The 21,067-nt window shown below is 42.4% G+C and overlaps 1 protein-coding gene across 2 annotated transcripts in view; it reads left to right on the plus strand.

Annotated features, from left to right (window-relative positions):
• ZNF423 (zinc finger protein 423) overlaps nt 1-21,067 on the plus strand; it is a 333,930-nt gene that overhangs the window by 195,267 nt on the left and 117,596 nt on the right. The window contains exons 5-6 of one of the 2 annotated variants that reach the window (XM_063141103.1): nt 6,048-6,132; nt 20,239-20,334. In XM_063141103.1, the coding sequence (XP_062997173.1) occupies nt 6,048-6,132; nt 20,239-20,334 (181 nt within the window). The remainder of the gene's footprint in view (nt 1-6,047; nt 6,133-20,238; nt 20,335-21,067) is intronic. The other variant, XM_063141104.1, reaches the window with a different exon arrangement.

The following is a 21,067-nucleotide window of genomic DNA, read 5'->3' on the forward strand; positions in this document are numbered from 1 at the left end:
GCCTTTCTACCAAAAAATAAACAAATAGCACTCAAGGTGGATTACAAAACAGTTTAAAATAGATTAAAACAATGAAATACATTAAAATACAGTAAAAACAATGAAACACATTAAAATGCAATAAAAACATAACAATTACATACATAATAAAAACAGGCACCTAATCCACAGACCCACTCACAGGCCAAGGGTTTTCTTGGTCTTTTCCTGTCGGTGGAAGGATAACAAACGGGGAGTGAACCTAGGCTCCTTTGCGTGGGAGTTGCGCAGCCTGGGAGTGGCCACTGAAAAGGCCCTCTCTTTCATTTCCAGCAAACATACCTCTGCTGCTGGTGGCCTTAGAATCATAGAATCATAGAACAGTAGAGTTGGAAGGGACCCACAAGGCCATCGAGTCCAACCCCCTGCTCAATGCAGGAATCCATCCTAAAGCATACCTGACAGATGGTTGTCCAGCTGCCTCTTGAATGCCTCTAGTGTGGGAGAGCCCACAACCTCCCTAAGTAACTGGTTCCACTGTCATACTGCTCTAACAGAAAGCTTTTCCTAATGTCCAGCCAGAATCTGGCTTCCTGTAACTTGAGCCCGTTATTCCGTGTCCAGCACTCTGGGAGGATCAAGAAGAGATCCTGCCTCTCCTCTGTGTGACAACCTTTTAAGTATTTGAAGAGTGCTATCATTCCACGATAGAAAGAAGAGCCTCCCCAGAAGATTGTAAGGACCAGGCAGGCTCGTATGGGAGAGGGCAATCTTTCAGGCAGCCTGGTCCCAAGATGTATAGGGCTTTATAGGTTATAACCAACACGTTGAATTTTGCCTGGAAACAGACTGGTAACCAATGAAGTTGCCATAACAAGAGAGTTGAGTGCTGAGGATCGATTAGTTGGGCACAGTACCTGTGTATGGAGGAGTTCCACAGGGCTCAGCATAGGCTTGTTTTCCTTGTTCCCATTGCCAGCCCTTTGAGTTGGCTCAAAAGGCCATTGCAGGGCATGGGGGACATGCATGAGCTTTCCATATCCTCTCCCAGCCCTCTGGCTCTGTGCCTGTAAAAGTTACTTGTGCTCCATGATGCACAGGTGGAATGTTGAATGGGGACATGGAAGCACACATGTATCTCCAACTTTCCCTAGTTCCCCCATGCATGAAATCCACAAACCTAACATCCTGATGTCCACCCATCTAGCTAAATCGTGCTTCATCTGTACCCATCTAAAAACAGTATCCAAGGGGGCTGCAACAACAAATGATGTGGCTGGGCTTCCTCTCTCCCCTTGTAATTTATGTGCTGGAGGACATCAAGCTCCATGGGTCTATGGGATTGTTCTCCACAGGTCACGTGTGTCCCATAAACCATGCTGGAACCTAAAATTGCCCAATTGCACCACTGGACAGGAGTCTATCCAAGCCTTACCTAGAGATGTCAGGAATTGAACCTGGAACCTTCTCTATGTGCTCTACTACTGAGCTGTGGTCCCTCTGTATTGACTAGAGCAGGTCATTGATGTCTTCTGGAGGTTCCTTTGATTTCCTCTAGCCTTTGCCTAATCTCTTTAAACCAACCTTCCCCAACCTGTCACCCCTAGATGTGTTGTGGCTACAACTCCCAACAGAGCTAATTGTTCTACAGCCAGCTAACATGTCTAGGGGGGAAGCTAGATGCCATGCAATGGACGAGTTGGACTTGTTCTATCCCCTTGGGTCTTGCTAAGTATACCTTGTGATCTCCATGTCGAGGATAGGGCCAGGGCTGGACAACAGTGCCAACCTCTTGGGCTAATCTAGTAAAGCTGGTACAGTTTGCACCCTTACTGACTCCTCTAGTTCTGCTATTTGTATAATCTGTATATGAATTACTGCAATGCACATCAGGTAATCTCCATGGAATTATTAGGAAGCAACAGACATTCCTACTGTTTGACTTGACAATGTAAAAATGATCTGATCTGCAAAAAGACAAATATAACATTAGCAATTGTCTTCTTTAAAAAAAAATGGAATTGCTCTGCTGTCACAGGCATTTTAACTTTTAAGCCCTGTATAAATTATTCCTTGATTTCCTCCTGTCTCAATGCCAAGAAGACACACCCTTGCCACTCTTAAATACAATCCTCATCTTCTCTGATTGAATAAATGGCTCATGTAATTGCTTCTTCGCGCTATCTCCTTGTTTCGGCAGCTAAGCTTCATTAGTGTGACATAGGAAACGTCTAACAAATGGTGGGAGAAAATCAGTGTCATCTTTCACTGTAGGATTTCCACGATTTATGGAGTTCATGCCTTTACTTCTGCAAGTGATCCTTGTACCAGTCTGTGTGTACTATGCAGTTTCTTTAATGTCTTTTTCTGAAATCACACTTCTTCTTGCCCAGAGGTCAAAACACGTTTTACTGCAATGAATAAAGAAGCCAAAATACTTTTAACTGTCTAAAGCTGTAGTCCTGAGCATGCTTACCTGGGAGGAAGCCTCACTGAACTTGGGTGGTGGTGGTTGTTGTTGTTGTTGTTGTTGTTGTTGTTGTTGTTGTTGTTGTTGTTATTATTATTATTATTATTATTATTATTATTATTATTATCCAGCCTTTTGCCCAATACTGGGCCTCAAGGCGGTCTTACAAAGTTTAAAACATACATTGTAAAACCTAGGAAAAGAAATGTACCCCCGCCCAAAAAAAACCCCATGTTTAAAATACACAACAAAATTACAAGTCATTAACATAGATGGAGGACCAAATTAAAGGCCTGCTGGAACAAACAAGTTTTAGCCTGCTTCCGAAAGCCCATCAAGGAGGGAGCCAGTCTAGCTTCCTCGGGAAGAGAGTTCCAGAGCACTGGAGCAGCCACCGAGAAGGCCCTCTCCCATGTTCCCACCAAATGCGCCTGTGAAGATGGTGGGACTGAAAGAAGGGCTTCTCCAGAAGATCTCAAAGCACGGGAAGGCTCATAAGGGAGAATACGTTCTTTCAGATAACCTGGACCCGAGCCATATTGGGTTGTGTTGAAAACAGTTTTGGGTACTCTGCACATTTAGTCTAAACCATTGTTGGACGTCTGTCCGTCATCTTTTCTGGTAGAAAATTCATGACAGCTTTGTTACAAACGTTTCATTTGTGCAGCATTCTGAGTAAAGATTCACTTCTAAAACAGCATTAATATATAGTCCACTGCTGTTCTTGTGCATAACCGCATGAATGGGAAACAAAGAAAGAATCACTTGCTTTCCATCCTCTTATTAACATATATTTCAATTGTATTTTGAATGTCCCTCCTCTGGGATGGTGCATTGGCCCTACAATCCTTGTGTTCAAATGTTAATATTCTTTAATACTTTTCCCATTAATTATTTCATTGGTCTGGTGGAGGGTACACCTGTTATTTCATACAATCTGGCTGCAATGTTCATCGGTCAGATAGAGCAGGGACTTTTGAGTTGTAGCACCCATGTTATGGGCCTACCCTGAACTGTTAACTGATTTTAAAACTCTTACATTCTGTCTTTTTGGGTGCAATTACAGCACTGTGTGTGTGTGTGTGTGTGTGTGTGTGTTTACAACCATTTAGAAGCAGTTCCAAAAATAAATAATAAAACATTTTACAAATACAGTTAAAACAAAGGCCAGTTAAAGGGCCAGGTTTAAGGTTCTTATACTTGTGTACAAAGCCCTAAACAACTTGGGACCAGGATACCTGAGAGAGCGCCTTCTCCCCAAACAACCTGTCCGGTCACTGAGGTCATCCGAGGGTCTGCTCCTCCTCACATAGATCCATCTTCCGATTGGAGTCCACCAGGGGAAGAGCCTTCAGCGTGGTGGCTCCCCTCCTGTGGAATTCCCTGCCAATTCAGGCAGGCGCCAACTTTGTACTCCTTTTGGCACCTCCTGAAAACATCATTATTCCAGGAAGCCTTTCCTTAATGTCCAGCCATGAGTCACTGTATTTGCTTCTTTTAAAATCTGTTTTAAGTGTTTTATTCTGTTTTTATTTTCATTATATCTTGTACACCGATCTGAAATTTTCAACGGAGAGTGGTATATAGATATTGTAAATAGGAAAGGAAAGGAACCTCTCATGCAAGCACTGAGTCATTACTGACTCTAGGAGGGACGCCAGCTTTCGCTGACGTTTTCTTGGCAGGCCTTATAGCGGGGTGGTTTGCTGTTGCCTTCCCCGGCCATTATTACCTTTCCCCCAGCTAACTGGGTACTCATTTTACTGACCTCGGGAGGATGGAAGGCTGAGTTGACCCGAGCCGGCTGCCTGAAACCAGCTTCCGCTGGGATCGAACTCAGGCCGTGGGGAGAGTTTCAGCTGCAGAAACTGCTGCTTTACCGCTCTGTGCCACACGAGGCTCAATAAATAAATTAAATTATTTATTTATTAAATTAAATAATTTATTTATTTGATAAGTATTTAATTTATTTAATTGTAAATAAATTAATAATAATAATAATACAATAATAATAATGAAGGTTGATAAAAGCAGCTTCAGAAAGTACAGGGGATCATTTCCTTGACAACTTCTCAGCTCAAGATGTCAAATGCTTAACTCAGGGTAGACAAGACGACCAATCCTCGGAAGTTGTCCAGCTCTGGCTTAGCGGCGCATGAATGTCTTAGCCAAGTGGCAGAAGGCCATGAGAGAGGGGGCCCAATGGTCCTCTATTGGCAGGGAGTTCCATAATGTAGGAGCAGCCTCAGGACGTTTCTATACCTGCCTTTTCCCCCCGGGATTGCCCTGGGATCATCCCTGTGCATCCAAATGACACACAGGGGATCCCGGGAACAGGCAGGGACAATCCCTCAATTTTCCTGGGATAATCCTTAGGTGTAGAAAGGGCCTCAGAGAGAAAGCCCTCTCCTGCATCCTAGTCAGCTGTGCCTCAACCAGTATTGTTACAAGTTTTGGGGTAGATGGACAAAACCTTTTAATTTGTAAAACGTGTCTTGTTCTTCATTATTTATGCCTTTACCGCATGTTTTCTTATTTGCAATAATTTTATTGTTGCTGATTTTAAAGCTAATTTCCCACTTAATTTTTTAATCAAGTTGTTTTTAATGCGAGTGCTTTATTGAATGGCTGTACACAACCTCAAACTTTGTGAGAAGGCATCTGATGAATCTTGCAAACATAAAAATTGGTAAAACTTCCACTTTGAAGTGTGAGGAAGTATAACGCTGGGCAACTCCTGTCCCCAGGAAATGCCTCTGGATGCTAGGTCTCTGCGGCGAGAAGGAAAGAAAAATACTCCCACCAGACTGACCAAGTGCATGTCTTTGACATTATATTTGTTTACAGGGTTTGGAAAATATGGTGTGAATAGATCAGTCAAAGTGTTTGTGTTTCCCAGGTTTATTATTCCAGTTAAAACTGGCTGCTTACTGACTTCATTTATATACTGGATTCTACACTGGCAGTATTTAGACATAACACTAAGCCATGGTTTAGCAGCACAAGCATGAGTCTCCGGCTCACACATCTCCTTCTCCCCTTAGAATATAAGGAGAGCCCTGCTGGATCAGTCCAAAGGTCCCTCTAGTCCAGCACTCTGTTCACACAGTGGCCAACCAGCTGTTAACCAGGGACAAAACAAGCAGGACGTGGTGCAACAGCACCCTCCTGTCTATGTTTTCCAGCAACTAGTGTATATAGCCTCTGAGGCACTGTCACAGAATACACCCATTCTTGTTTTAGCTGTAAACCATGGTTTGCTGTTTCATCCAAAACATCATTTGCTTGCAAACCATGGTCACAAACCACAACTTGATCCAGGTTTCACATCCAGCCCTAAAACATCTTATACAGACTTAATCAAAATGTTATGTCTGAAGTAGTCTTTAATGTAGGGATTTGACCTAGCCGTAGCTTGTGTTTTCATTCTTGAATTCTTATTGTTCTTGGTTTATTCATTTTTGTGGGAGGATTGGTGGTGGAAGAACTGGCATGTATATATAGTATTTTAAAACATGGTTAGTACTGATAATCATATTTTTGCTTTCGTCTGCAAGCAAATTTCTCTTACCTTCTTCTTTTTTGGTTGTTTAAACAGAAAAAGACCTATCAATGCATCAAGTGCCAGATGACCTTTGAGAATGAAAGAGAGATACAGATTCATGTCGCAAATCATATGATTGGTAAGAAATCTTTCAGTCTGACTACTTGCTTCTCTCTCCTTAAACTTCGCTGACAACTTTCCTATATCGTTTTTAACATTTTGTGTGGCTGTTTTGCATACTTTGCTTCAATAAATCCAAGTAGTTTAGGGACTGATTTGTACAAACAGCTGTGTAATGGTTGCTGATTCTGAGTGGTTTGATCCCGATGGTGCACTAACTAGGTCCATGTGGGTCATGAGGTTATAGAGTTACTTTCCGTGTCATTCTTGGGCAAGGGAAACAATTATGGCATCGGCCCAAGCTGCATGGCTTATATGGATTTTCCTCCAGTTAATTAGGGATTGTTTTTTTAAAAAAATGTGGGACAAGCTTCACTAGGGATGTGTGGTCTGTTGTTGGGTTGTGCGTGAACTTCTCCCTGATCCTTTCTAGGCCGTGTAATGCGAAACCACGGTTTCTGCTAACTATAGTTAAGATGCCACACCTTGGCTGGAGCTTCCAAATGGACGGTAGGCAAACCATGGTTTAGAGCCGCTTGTCTGCTTTTCCTTCCCATCTACTCAGTTCCGAGGCTCATTCTCATCTCCATGATGCAGATGCTTCTAGAGGAGGACCAACGGCCCTAACTGTGGTGTGTCAGTGATCTGCGGATTTAGATAAAACCGCTAACCGCAGTAAGCACAAACCGTGGTTTGCAAACCAGTTTCAAAACATTTCAAATACTGGTTTGTCAGCCCCGAACAAACCTTATGTTGAAGGCATATGTTGAAGGCATATGTTGAGGGCTGAAAACAACAGGATGAAAAAAAAAAAAAAATTTAATAATAAAAAAAAAAAGAAATTTAATAGGGATAAATGCCAAGTTCTATATTTAGGAAATAGAAACCAAAGGCACAGTTACAAGATGGGGGATACTTGGCTCAGCAATACTACAAACGAGAAAAATCTTGGAATTGTTGTAGATTGCAAGCTGAATATGAGCCAACAGTGCGATATGGCTGCAAGAAAGGCAAATGCTATTTTGGGCTGCATTAATAGAAGTATAGCTTCCAAATCACGTGAGGTACTGCTATTCGGCCCTGGTTAGGCCTCATCTAGAGTATTGCATCCAGTTCTGGGCTCCACAATTCAAGAAGGATGCAGACAAGCTGGGCGTGTTCAGAGGAGGGCAACCAGGATGATCAGGGGTCTGGAAACAAAGCCTTATGAAGAGAGACTGAAAGAACTGGGCATGTTTAGCCTGGAGAAGAGAAGATTGAGGGGAGACATGATAGCACTTTTCAAATACTTAAAAGGTTGTCACACAGAGGAGGGCCAGGATCTCTTCTTGATCCTCCCAGAGTGCAGGACACGGAATAATGGACTCAAGTTAAAGGAAGCCAGATTCCAGCTGGACATCAGGAAAAACTTCCTGACTGTTAGAGCAGTGCGACAATGGAATCAGTTACCTAGGGAGGTTGTGGGCTCTCCCACACTTGAGGCCTTCAAGAGGCAGCTGGACAAGTATCTGTCGGGGATGCTTTAGGGTGGATTCCTGCATTGAGCAGGGGGTTGGACTCGATGGCCTTGTAGGCCCCTTCCAACTCTGCTATTCTATGATTCTATGATTCAGGCTGAGAAAAGCAAAACACTGTTACTTGTCATGTCTGAACGTAGCCCTAGTCTATGTATATTTTTTGGGAATCGCTAGTTTAGATTTCTGGTCCTCACAAGAGTTGCCTCATAACCCACATGGAGAGAAGGAAGGAGGCAATTAATCTCCTTTCCTTCTTAAGGTTCTTGGTGTTTGAAATCATGGTGTGGGCTCTTGCCACCATCTTTCCATTTTCGTTTCTCTTTTCTTTCCCAGTCTTAAGTTTTGCGACTTGGGATATATGTTTCAAACAGCTGCTTTTCTCACCAATGTGGGTGGGGGGACGGGACAGGACCCACTGACTGTGTATAAGTATCCCCTGTCTTAGGAGACAGCAATTCTCTTCGTTTCAGAAGCCACTTAAAATGCTTAAATGAGTTCTCCCTTTCCTGTCCCATTTTCTCTCACACTGAAATGCAACTTTTGACAGGATCTTCCACTTCATGTCATAAATGTACTGTTTTATCTGGAAGGTGTATGTTGTGGGGGAGGGCGCCAAAAAGCTCTCGCTTTTGTCAACCACTTAGAAGCAATTATGCTTCAATTTTGTATGTCATGACATTGAATTGCTCACATTTCCATAGCTTAAGCCTGGTGAATTTCTGAGGCACATTGTCAAAACAAAATGCCTAAGTCGTTTTATTTCAGGCTCCCTGTTTAACTTTTCTTTCTTTCTTTCTTTCTTTCTTTCTTTTTGCCTTAGCAGTGTGGATTTCTGAAAGGTTTTCTTCTTTAGATGTTCACATTTTACATTTACAGTTCTTGTTTTCACCAGCAAGGCCCTGCTTTCTTTCAAGCTTGGTTTTATTTGGAACGAGACCCAGTAAAAAAAAATGTTACTGCAGTCAAAAGGGTTGTATTTCTGGTGCAGCTGTAAGGGCTGCTTTTTCCTCTCCCGAACAATGCAGAGAACAGTGTCTTCTATCTGCACAGATGTTATAAATATATGTGAAGGCTCAAGAGCTTAGTTTATTTTGATGCATAGACCACAGAGGAGTTCCTTACACATGCCACTCCAGACGTATGTCGTTGAAGATCCTTCAAGGGCCCTACAGTGTTCTTCATATGTTCGCACGGAGGCGTTCATCTCCGATAATCGTAACGATTTCCCCTGAACAATTTAGCATTTAAAGAATCTATTCACCCACGTTTGTAGCACCCATTATCATTAATGTGAATTATGCGCAAATGTTGAAGGGAGAATTTGAAATGCTGACACTGAAGATTAGAGCAAAACCTTTTTCTGGAAGAAAAATAGGTACTGTCACTCATCGTAATTTCCGCAGTAGCGCTAGGCAGGGAGCTTGCAGGTAGTGTCAGTGAGGTTAAAATGAAGTTATCTAAAAATGTTTGCTTTTGTGGCAGGTGTTAATGCAATCTCTTGTTTGCAGGTGTGAAGGGTGAGAGCTTTGCTAATTGGACCATGGTGATTTTAACCGTTTCCCACCATGCTTCCTCTCCCTCACTGCCTCTTTTATTAAGATCTTTATCCTTAGGCAGCTAGCTATATGTTTTTTAATGTAAACCTGTGAAATGGAGGCCGAGCTAGTTCTAACCTAGAACTATGCAGTGTACACATTTTGTGGCAGATTTATTCTGTGGCTGGACTCACACGATAAAGCACCGATGTGGTGCCATTTCCCCCCAACCTCCTTTATGTGTACCCCATGAGAATGATTGCTGCCTCTTCTGTTGTGGTTGATCCCATGCTGACTTCCACCCATGCGTTTCTTCTGACATGTTGGGCATCCAAATGATCAAGTCAGAGGCATAGAGGATGTGTACAGGGTTGTGCCTATGACCCTAGTCCGTGGTGCCCTTCAATTAGCTGGGGTGGCTGTGGCCCTCTACTCTCAATTCAAACCGGTCCTCCATGTCGTTAAGGCCCATCACCAAACCCTTGGCATTCTGAGCAGCTGAGCTGAAGAAACCTACATCCTGGACCAAGTAGCTTTATTTATTAATTTTATGTATTTCTTCGTTACATGTATATCCCGTCTATCATCCAAGGAGCCCAAGGCGGTGTCCATGAACCTCCTCCTCTCCGTTTTATCCTCACAACATCCCTGTGGGGTAGGTTAGGCTGAGAATCAGGAACTGGTGCAAAGTCACTCAGTGAGCTCTGTGGCCAAGTGAGGACTAGAACCCAGGTCTCTCAAATCCCAGTCCATCGTTCTAACCACTGCACCATACTGACTTTATTAGGTCTTCTCCCTGCTTTGCCATCCACATCATGTCTGGTCCTTGCCCTTCCCTGACCCCTATTCAGATGTTCTTCTGAGTACAATTTAAGTAAGAGAGGGGAGCATGAAGTTGAGTATGCTACTTCTGTCCCCTTCAGCTGCTATCCATATCACCCGCCATGACTTGGAGGTAAACGTCTGCCAAGGGGATCCTTTTGTACTCTCAGAAACTGCCTGTGCAATTTGGAACTCTGCTTTTTCAGAGTTCAGAATTGGCCAGGGAGTCTACTTAATTAGAGAAGGCTTCTCACTGCAGTGGTTATCCTCATGGAGGGTGACAAGGTTGGTGATGGAAGAGGATGTAGCTACCATGTGTACTCTTGTGTACAAATAGTATGCAGAAGACGCCTGAATAAGACTCTTGTGTCTGCCATAAGCTAGTGCATGGATCTTTCTTCTCCTACTTGGTCTTACCTGTTCTGGCTCCTCCTGCTTGTCCCCACAAGCATCTGGTCTCCCTGCTGCTGGTCTCCCTCACACCCATGACCTCTGCCTCTCCATTAATCCATGATTCCCATTGAACCTGGGGCCTCTTCCCTTCACAGATACACAAATTAGGATGCTTAAAGTACCACACAGGAGCTTGTTAGATGCTGAGGAGTAAGCCCTTCTGTGTTTGTAATGTTGAAAAGTTGAGGATCCCATTTGTTAAAGGACTGAAATAGTCTGGAGCCTGCATTGTAGGTATCGTAGCTCAATAGAACACAGGCTTTGCACACACAAGGCTTCAGGTTCAGTTCTTAGTGCATCTCCAGTTAAAAGGATCGAGTGGCAGGGAAAACCTCTGCCGAGTAACTGCTTGCACGAAGAGTAGACCTGCCTTCCCAACTTGCAGGAGCCGTGGTCCAAAGCACTAAAAGGTGGCAGATTGGGAAAGGTTGGTGTAGACCAAACTGGCCTAGATGGACAGGCATACGGCAGCCTTCTGTGTTTTTATGGAGGTTCTTCCTAGTGAATGAGCAGCTCTTCAGCCAAATGAGAATCGAGTGTTTGGGGAACCTTGATGTGGTGCCTCCCTATAGAAATGCATCCCCCTTGCTGCTCCCGAGTTATACGGCTGCATTACTGAAATGTTCCGTACTGCTCACGCATGTCCCTTTGAAAAATTACCCTTCTGCTTTCTCTCTCTCTCTCTCTCTCTCTCTCTCTCTGTGTGTGTGTGTGTCTCCCTCTGTCTCTCTCTGTCTCTCTCTGTCTCTCTGTATCTATAATATATACATACGCACTTGCATACAAACACTGTGGCATATTGGGTCCTGTATGTCATTCCCCAGAGGTGGAACAGACTGGCTGCATCCCTAGAGAAGGTGTACGGGAAACATGTTGCTTTGTTTTCATACCAGGGCCTCTGGGAAAATTCCTAACGAATGAACAGACCCCCTTCTTAGTTGTGAGCAGTCTGGGGGCTGCTGGGAAAACATTTCCAACCAAGGCTATTCAGAGTTAAGGAGCTTATCCCCCCACCTCCCCACCCATCACCACTTTCTTTTTTAAAACCATCTAAAGAACTGAAGTCCTTCTGAAACCACTTGGCTGATTGGGGTCTCCTTTGAAACACACACACACACACACACACACACACACACACACACACACACATATATATATATAGGGATCCCCTTCTCCCTCTTTGAAACGTTTTGAGGCTTTGGGGAGTCTGCCCAGGAGTATATCAAAAAATCTTTCCGTAGTTCCGGCTGCCTCTGTACTGCTTGCCTCCTCCTGTGCTGACCTGGCAATGTTTAAAGTATGTTCTCCCCGCTTATTCCTCCTCCCACCTTCCACTTCCTCTGATGTGCGCTCTCTGTTAGATGCCTAGAAGGACGGGCATGCTCAGTAGCCAACCCTGCAGGAGGTGTAGTGGATGGCCATGCGGCAACAGGGATCACAGAAGGCTTTTAATGACACGTCGTCTCTCCTATGCCAGTGGTAGAGGGAGCAATAGAGCAACCGAATGCAACACTTTGGCCATTGCTCTGGGAACTGGGCCCATTGTCCATACTTTGGGTGCAAAAAGAACCTTGGGTGGTCTTCCTTCTTGAATCCTTTTCCTACAAGAAGAGCATGAAGGCAGTGCATCTCTAGTATTCAGGTGTATCCTGCCTCTATTCTGCCATTATGGTTAATAGCAACTGAGTAGTCGAATCTGCAATAATTTTTTGCAGTATGGAACCTCCTTCACAAAACTCAGTTCCATTTTCCCAAAGAGTCAATCAGCATTTCATGGCTACATAGCATGCTCATTGGGCTGTTTGGGGTTCCCACCAACACCACCTTAGGGATTTCCCTCCTAAATATTGTTTGTACTTCCACAGACTTCGGGGTTTCCCCGAGTCTGCTATTACCTCTCTCTTATGTGTAGGTAGTGCTGTTTTGGCTACATAAACAACAACACTCACTCTTGAACATAGGACATAAAGGGACTGATGTTGATCTTTTGTATTCACTTAAGTGACTTCTGCCAAACAAATTGTGCTGAATATTTTGGTATGAATGGTTTGATCATCTGGTCCTGCTGGCTTTCACTATGTTGAGCTGGAACATGGTAAAGGTTGTGCAATTTCATGGAATTCAACAAAGGTTTTTAATTCCCGGAGTTGTCTTGTGAGAATAACAGTGTACACAGATTAGCTGTCATGTTGCATATGTTTCATTTGATCTGACAAAGCCACTGCTAAAATATAAAAGTGCTTAAGTAAAGTAATTTCACCTACATGAAACTTTCTTTGAATTTTTCTGTGTTAACAATGCTTTTTGTATTGTAGGTTAGTTATCAAGATATTTAAAAGGTACAGTCCAATTAAACTGAAATATGTGAATTAAAGGCAGTTGTTTACCATTTCCTTAATGGTGCTAACATTTCAATCCTAAACGTATTTACTGGGAAGTAAATTCTACTGATTTCAGTTTCTGATTGCCTTGCAAATGTGAATCGATTCAGCATATGCATTAATACATTAATGTATTACTTCAGATTGAATGCATATGCATTATGTGCTAAGTTGTCTTCAGCGACACATACATGGAGTGTCTGTTAAATGAGGATTTCCTTAAATCTTATGAATCTTTCATCAAGGGCAGATAGTGAATGGCCCTTCATGTGCAACCCACTGCAGAATCTACTTGGCTTCTTTTCAGTCTCCAGTTTTGCATCTCCAGGAAGAAGGGAAGGTCTGAGGGAGAATGCAAGGCCATGAATTTATGGGAGACTCTTCCATTGATTTAGATGTTTGCATGAGTTTTGGAGCAGGGGGTTGGGAGTATTTTATCTTTATTGCTAAAGTTCTTCAGAATGACTCTTAGGAATGCCTCCTTCCAAAAGCTGTACACAGACATTACTTCTGTGTAGTGAAGATGCATTCCATTGTAGTCACATAAGACAATCAATCATGGTTTTTTTTGTTCCATGTACAATTACACTGTCTCAGAACATATCCATAGAGCAAAACATTAGCATGCGTAATTATTAGCAAATCAGTGACTGTTTACATGATCCATACTATTTCCTATAATGGATTGGGATACGTGATGTCTAGGCTGGTGAATATTGAAGAATGGAAATTATAAAATGTTGTCCTGTCTTTTCTTGACCGTTCATTAAATAGTCTCCCAGTATTCTCATTTACTTAATATTTTTGCGGTTTTAAAAGAAAGATGCCGTTTGGTAAAATAAGTTAGTTTTCACAGTAATATTCACTGATTGCATCAAATGGCTGAGGTAAAATTCCTCCAAAGTGTTTGCTAATCTCTACTCATTGCTTCTGGTAGCAGTTGATGCTGATGCTGAAAAGCAATAGTAACTTAGTAATAGCATTCAGGCATTAAGGCGGATAAAAATATGAAAAAGGATGACAGATTGTTTTTCACGTATTACATGCAAATGATCAGCATGAACATATTTCTGGACTCCTCAGTTGAGTGTGTGAATAAATTATGGATACATTAAGGACTCTAAATCTCTTCCAAGTTTTTTAGTGCATATCATAAACTGTTGCTCTTTTGAAATGTACAGTTTTGAAGGCCTTGTCATATTGGGCATACATTAGATGTTAATCAAGGAGTATCTGATGCCCTCTAGATGTTTTGGACTGCAACTCCCATAATCCCTGACGATTGGCCATGCTGATGAGGGTTATGGGAATTATAGTCCAAAACTTCTGGAGGGCATCAGTTTGCTACAAATACCTTGGCTGGGATCCAGTTTTCTTGGGTTCCATTTATCCCAAAATGCCCTCCAGATGTTTCTCAAACATCAGCTCCGTGTGAGGGTATGGCAAACCTTTGAAACTAAGGGGATCTTTATACCCATAGCTCAGTGTGATAGAGCACATGCTTTGCATACAGAAGGTCCCAAGTTTGATCCCTGGCTTTTCCAGGTAGGGTGAGGAAAGAGCCCTGCCTGAAACCCTTGAGAGCTGCTGCCAGTCAGTGTCAACAATATTGGGCTAGATGGACCAGTGGTCTGACTCAGTGTACAAAGAAATACACCGGCAGGGCTACCCTCACCATAAAATGATGGGGATGGGCAGAGCAATTTCTGTGCATGGCTTTGCACATGTTAGTCTGACTTATGACTTCATAGATGTACATACCTTGCCTTTGTTCCACTCTCGAACAAAGTTTATTTCCTCAAATATGAACTGCAGCTACCCAGAATCAGCATGTGTATTCTTCTCCAGTTGTTATCTGTGCATATTTGTTCAGAGGAATTTTGAGCAAATATTGTTTTGCTTTGCTTCTTTATCTACCCTCAAAGTGAAACATCATTTCCCTTAATATATTCAGTCACATTTTCCTTTTTGCATTCTATTCTTTCTTTCATTTACTTCTTGGATAATGGTTGCTCAGTTTCACTGACATTTTTATAGCTACTATGACAACATTCTCCTTTTGCGTGATACATTCATAATAGGCTGTGATCGCAGCTTTCTGTTGCTTTCACTCCTTCCTAACCGTGTTAAGATTCCTTTCAGCCTTCCAACCCAATCTTCATAGGCAGTTGTGATTACACCTGTTTAAACATTTTCCTAGTGGTTTTCTATTTGCACATAAAGGAGGGAAGCAGTTGATAAAACACCTTTTCTGCGAGTCGTCAGCATGACAAGACTGAAGTTAACGTTAGCAGGCTTCTCAAGTCAATTTGGTGTGTTTCAACATCTGTTAACTAGTATGGCAAAATGACACTTTCCCTTAAAGTTTGCTGTGTTGAATCTGTGATGCATGTGTTTTCAGCTTCATGATTTGCTTACTTTGAAATTTTGGGGCTCTTTGTGTGTGTGAGAAAGCCTTTAGAGGTGCTATGTCCTGGTTTCTTGTATCATTGCAAAGTTGTGTGAATTTAATCATATATTTCTGCATAGTCTCCATAAATTCCCAGCTGGAAAAAGAGGTAAATTTTCATCATGTATGATTTGTCCTGGAACCTACCGGTGACAAAATGGACTTCATTATTTTCCAGCAATACTTCCTGTTCTGAGAAAGACACAGAGAAAATATCTCTTACTTGTGATGTTCTGCTTAAGAGATGGTCAATCTCTTTGTTGTTGTTTTTATTATTTCTTTGTAAATTGCTTCAGGACTCCTTTCGGTTGTGTGAATTGCTTCAGGACTCCTTTTGGTTGTGTGAAGTGATACATGAATGTAATAAACTAAATTAAACTATTTGTTCAGAAAAATTACATGGCAGAACTTTCTTGGGACTAAACTACAGCGTAAGAAGGGAACGTCATAAACTAGTAAACAAGGAGAAGAATCGGTTACAACCCTTCTCTCCTTGACCTGCTAGCTTTCCACAGCTGTGGAATTTTTGGCATGGGGGACACACACCATTCCATCACCTGATCCTCCCAACCTGCATTCTTTAAAAAAAAAAAGGATCCTGAGATAGCTTCAGTTTATGCCAAATCAGAAAAGAATCCTAGAGCGTTACCAGTTCATAGAGTCAATGTAGATGAGATATGGACATTGACAGTATCACTCTCATATGAACTGTGGACTATTGAAGCTGGCATGTCTTTGTCCACAACTGGTCTTGAACTGATAACTGATGGGTGAGATATCAGGTTGGGAGTCCTCTTCTGTACTAGCATCGACCTCTGGCCAAGAGGGAACTGCAAAGAGTTGAGAAGGTCCCCTATCAAAAGCCCCCAGACCACCCTTTCTCACTGGCCTTCCGCTTGCTCCACCTTCTATGGTTGAGGACAGCTGTAACCAACTTGTTACTCTACATCTCTTAAGGGTCAGGAAGATATATGCACATGTATATCGTTGTTACAACCCTTACATTCAAACCATTATATTCTGGCAGGAAGACTTTCAACCTACAACCTAGCTGAGCACCCAGCAGCAGACAAAAATTATTTGGATGCTAGTTACGGGGCCGAATTTATATTGTAGTTTTAATTCTCTTGGTGTCAATTTGGTGTATCGTCTTTAATTAAAGGTCAACAGAAATTGAACTGCAAACCTCAGGGAGACTTTAAACTGGTCCTTTAAGCCACAAGGCTGCCGGTTAGAGACGGTCTTTATTGCAGATTTTATTCTACAGCTGCTGAACTAGGATGTTACTCTCCAATGATCAGCGCTCCTGGTCATTCCTGGAATTTTATCCTTAGTCAATCGTACTTTTAAGTCTCTTACCCCTACCACCAATGAACATTTGATAAAGACCTGGCGCATGGAACCTGCCATGTTTGCTTGAATGCTACTCTGAGTTTTTGAGATTTGCCTTCCTATTTACCATTTTTAGTAATTTCAAAATGTCTAGAAAGAAACTGATCACCTCTCGAAAGTGCTACATTTATTCTTCACATGGAAATACAGCCTGTGTGGTAGTTGTTTCAAATCTATGGGCACCAGTTTCTGAACATGGAGCACATTTGGTCATATCCAATGGGTTGTATCCAATGATTGTCATAGTTAAACCCCATTCATTTCATTGGATCTACTCTAACAGTGGATGCAATCCGTTTGGCCTAACATTGAAGGACCTAAAAATTCAGGAGGTCAAAAATTCAGGAGGTCCAGTGGAAGAACATGTCTGGGAGTCCAGGTCTTGAACCAGAAACTTCATGGCTTGCATCTGATGCCTAGAGAAGTGCTCAGCCCTCAGCCCCATTCTTGGTCCTGATGTGCAATAGGCTGGGAAATGGGAAGCTGTCCTGCAGCTCTCTGGGCAAGGAGCAAAATTATGGATCTGGAACAGTGCTAAGTGAGGAGCTACCTCAAGGAACACTAACCAGCCAGGACCTAATGGTCCCATCTCTTCCTGGAACTGCTCAGAACCAGGGTCTGAGGTGTACATGGGGCTTGCCTCCTTCCCATTGGGAGACCTTGGGCTGCAAACCAGGCAAACATGTTTTGACGGGCTTGAGCTTTAGCCAAGGTTCATTGATGCCAGTGCTCCTGGGGTTCCAGAGGCAATTAAAGGGATGTCCCCCCAACAAAGGGCAACGGGGTCCTTGCTACTGGAGCTTCCCCAGGCCAGGTTGTCATCTAGCAAAGTGGTCTCTGGCAGTAACGGTGTCTCAAATGTCCCCATTTCTGCTAGGGGCTGCCACAGAATTCTACTCTTTGGGAGGATGACTTTTTGGGTTTAAGGTCAAACTATGGATGCAGGAGAAATCTCTTTGGTTCTCATTTTAATACAAACTTCCTTAATTTTGCACTTTTGAACCAATATGCAAATTGAAACTTTGTTATTCTTTGAAATTTGTACTTGCCAGAATTTTGCAATGGTTTTTTCCAGTAAAAGTGCGCACACCATTCGTATATTAGTGAAACGAATATTGAAATGCATTATATTAAGAAAATTGCTTGCACAAAATATGTACATTAGGGAAATTGTGTACAAAAATGCATGTATTAGGAGAAATGCATATGTATTTTCATTCACACATTTTAAAAAACTCCTCAAAGTTTGGTATGAACTGAATTTATTTAATAAATAAATAAATTTGAGATTGGAATAATGAGAACTGGGAGATTTGTTCATACCTAGCTAGGCCCAACTACTGGCAAGCTTTTATGAAGGCTTTGGATTGAGTAGACGTGGTATAAATACTAGGAGCTTAGCCTTCTGCCATTGCTTGGTGAACTAAACAGTATTTGCTGTGCTTCAGGGATCTTAGGTTGGAGAACATGTTCTATAGTTCTGAATGAGAGCAGATTCATCTGGGTGTAATCGGGCAAGGCAGAAGGTCCATCAGCTGTGTCTTGTTACTTTGCCATGGAGCATTGAATAATATAGTCCTTGTCAAAGTGGAGAGAAGGATGCAACAGCTACAAAAGAGAGTGAAAAGACTAGGGTACTCCATGCTGTAGTAACTTGCACTACAAGGAATATTGTGAATTCAGATGAATGCAAGCAAGTAAATTGTTTAATGGGCTGCAGTTTGAGCTTAGAAAAATATAGGGCCTTTTTTTGTCTCATTTTCCCATACTATCTGGTTTGTTTTTTGTTTAGTTTTTTAAAAAAAAAGACAACTCCCAAAAGCACATTAGAGTGGAATTTAAAGAAGAAAAAATAAATATTTTACATGTCAATATGCATTTTACCCCCCCAAAAAAATAAAAAATCCTGATGAAAGAGGGGAAAAGTGCCAGTCAACCATTCACAGCAGTAACTGCTTTGAATGGGAGCTGGAAAAAGCTGGGGATGCGAGATCTCCCTTAAAAGGACCTGCTGGAAACTCTGGGAAGTGTGGAATGGAAGCAGGATTTCCCCATGTGTCAGCTCAGCATTTAAAACCCTGGGGATCACCTTGCTAAGGGGGCGGCCTGGTCCCCTTTTCCAGACCTGTCAACGGCTGTCAAATCAGCCTATGTGCTGTCTCCTCTTGTCAATTACCTTGTACGTTTCATATTGCAGTTGGTTCCCTTTGACAGCTGAAACATACAAGGCTATAGATATATATTTGGAAACCCCAAGTGCGCGCTTGAGCAGCTGTGAAAAGCATCATCAGCATTATCATCTTAGACATTTGCGCAAATTCCTGAGGCCAAAAAAAAACTTTCTGGCCCCATTTTTTTTTAAAAAAAATGGATTGGTGAACGAATTACAGCAACAGGTTTTTTTCCACTCTTACCAAGCAGCTCACTACCTAATTGCCTTAACCCACGATGGGCTGGCTATGCCAGGTTCGTACGACACGCTAATCCATCATGGGTTAAATAACCCCAAGAACAAGCCAGAGTGCTTATTAGCCAAAAATAATCCACCCTGCCGGAAGCAGTCCAGGTTTGGATGACACAACAATTCACCCTGGCTTGCTTCACACAGCAACCCGCCGTGAGTTGTTGTGTGAAGCAAACCTAGTCCCCCAAAGACAGGACAGTTCCTGTCGGCAGGCCCACAACCTAATAGACATGATGCAAAGGAAAAAGGAATAGGGAGGGAAGAGAAAAAAAAAGCAAATGGAGTAGCAGCTCCTCCTCTGGCTTGTGAATGGAGCCAGTTGAAATAGATGTTCTTTCTGGAAGTGAAGGATGGAGTAAGCTTCCTTCTCAGGCTGAAGGATGGGGCCAAGTTGGTCTCCCCACTGCCATCTTGTTTTTCCAGCGATCCTCCCAATGGCTCTTGGTCCTGTAGCTAATGAAAATGTGTGCTAGTTTGTACCGCTAGTTGCTGAATCTCTCAGTGGTGATCTTCATGCTTTTAAAAACCATGTGGTACAACACCTCCCAGAACTATATCATTTCAAAGTCCAGGAGTTTTGGAAACTAGGAACATTTAAACATATTGATTCTCTACGTCCATTCTGAGTTAGTACACGCCTATGAGAGTTGCACCATGTGCGTTTACTATGGCTTGACTCTATGTTGGGTAAAAGATGCCTTCTACCTGGTGTTTCTGCAGTCCTAAACACAAATGTGCTCTAAACAGAAAGTCATGGAGAGAAACTGTCTCCGTATAGTTTCTTTACTTTCCATTCCTTGTAAAAATTGTTGCCTGGAACATTAAAAAATACAGTCAGAATGTGAAGGTAAGAGGCGACACTGCATGCTTCATTTCTCAGTTAGGTTTACTCACCCACCCACCTACCCACGGTGAGGGCTTGGGGGCTTCGTTTCCATGTCTGAGTTGTATGAGGACGGAGGGTAAGGGAAAGAGTAATGGTGTTTTTCATAGGCCTCCTCCTAACCCAGTCACGTCCGCATGCCTTTACTGGTTTTGTTTTGAATTCATCCATGAACGACTCCTTGCCTTGTGGGGAGGAGTTGAGTCTTTCTGCCTCCTGTCTCCTGTAGGTGCAGTCCAAGCCCCAGGCCCAAATGGTGAGGTCTTGCATTCTTTTCCAGCTCCTGGATTACTGGAGAGGAGGATTATGAAAAATGCCATTACAGGTAGGAGATGCAGTACGGTATTCATGTTTAAAAGAGCCCTCGAACCATTTCTCCCATCTTCAAGAACCCCCCAGTATAGCCACAGTTTCTAAGGAAGAATGCTTTTTAAGTGAGCTCCTAAAACTGTAAAAGGCATTTCAAAGGAACAACTCCGAAAACTCTAGAAACCCCGAGCTGCTTCATCTTCATCTGTGTCCTATCAGACAGTTACTTGGAAAAGTCATTGCTTTCTTTATATATGTAGTAGAAGTGCCTATAGTTATGATTAAGACTGAAGGTCAAAACATATTCCTAAATATATTCATGGAAGATTTTATTTGTGTAGCATCCAGTCATATTTAACTAGAGTATGTTGTTTTAAATGTGTTGAAGTAGAAGATGTTAGATAAAGTTAATTGTTATTTTTGTGGGGAGGGAAACTTTCTAAGGAAGAGTTGTCATGTTGAATGTGTTGTGCATGCAAAATCCACGTATCCTTCCTTATGTCTGAAATAGCCTTCATCTACACATTAAAACCGTCATGCAATGAGGACAGGGTGAGGAGATGCGTTCTGGTTCTGCTGCCCTCCATGCAGTGGAGGGCAAACATCTGCAGCGGATAGCCATTTAAAATCTTGCATGATCATGGTCCTAAACCGTGTGGAGAGACTGCTTGAGTAATAAAGCAAGTTCTCCACTACCGATCTTCTCCAACACATAGTCGAGACATGACATGATCTTCTCCAACTCATAG

The sequence above is a fragment of the Elgaria multicarinata genome, chromosome 14 (assembly GCF_023053635.1).
Source record: "Elgaria multicarinata webbii isolate HBS135686 ecotype San Diego chromosome 14, rElgMul1.1.pri, whole genome shotgun sequence".
NCBI classification, from domain to species: Eukaryota; Metazoa; Chordata; class Lepidosauria; order Squamata; family Anguidae; genus Elgaria; species Elgaria multicarinata.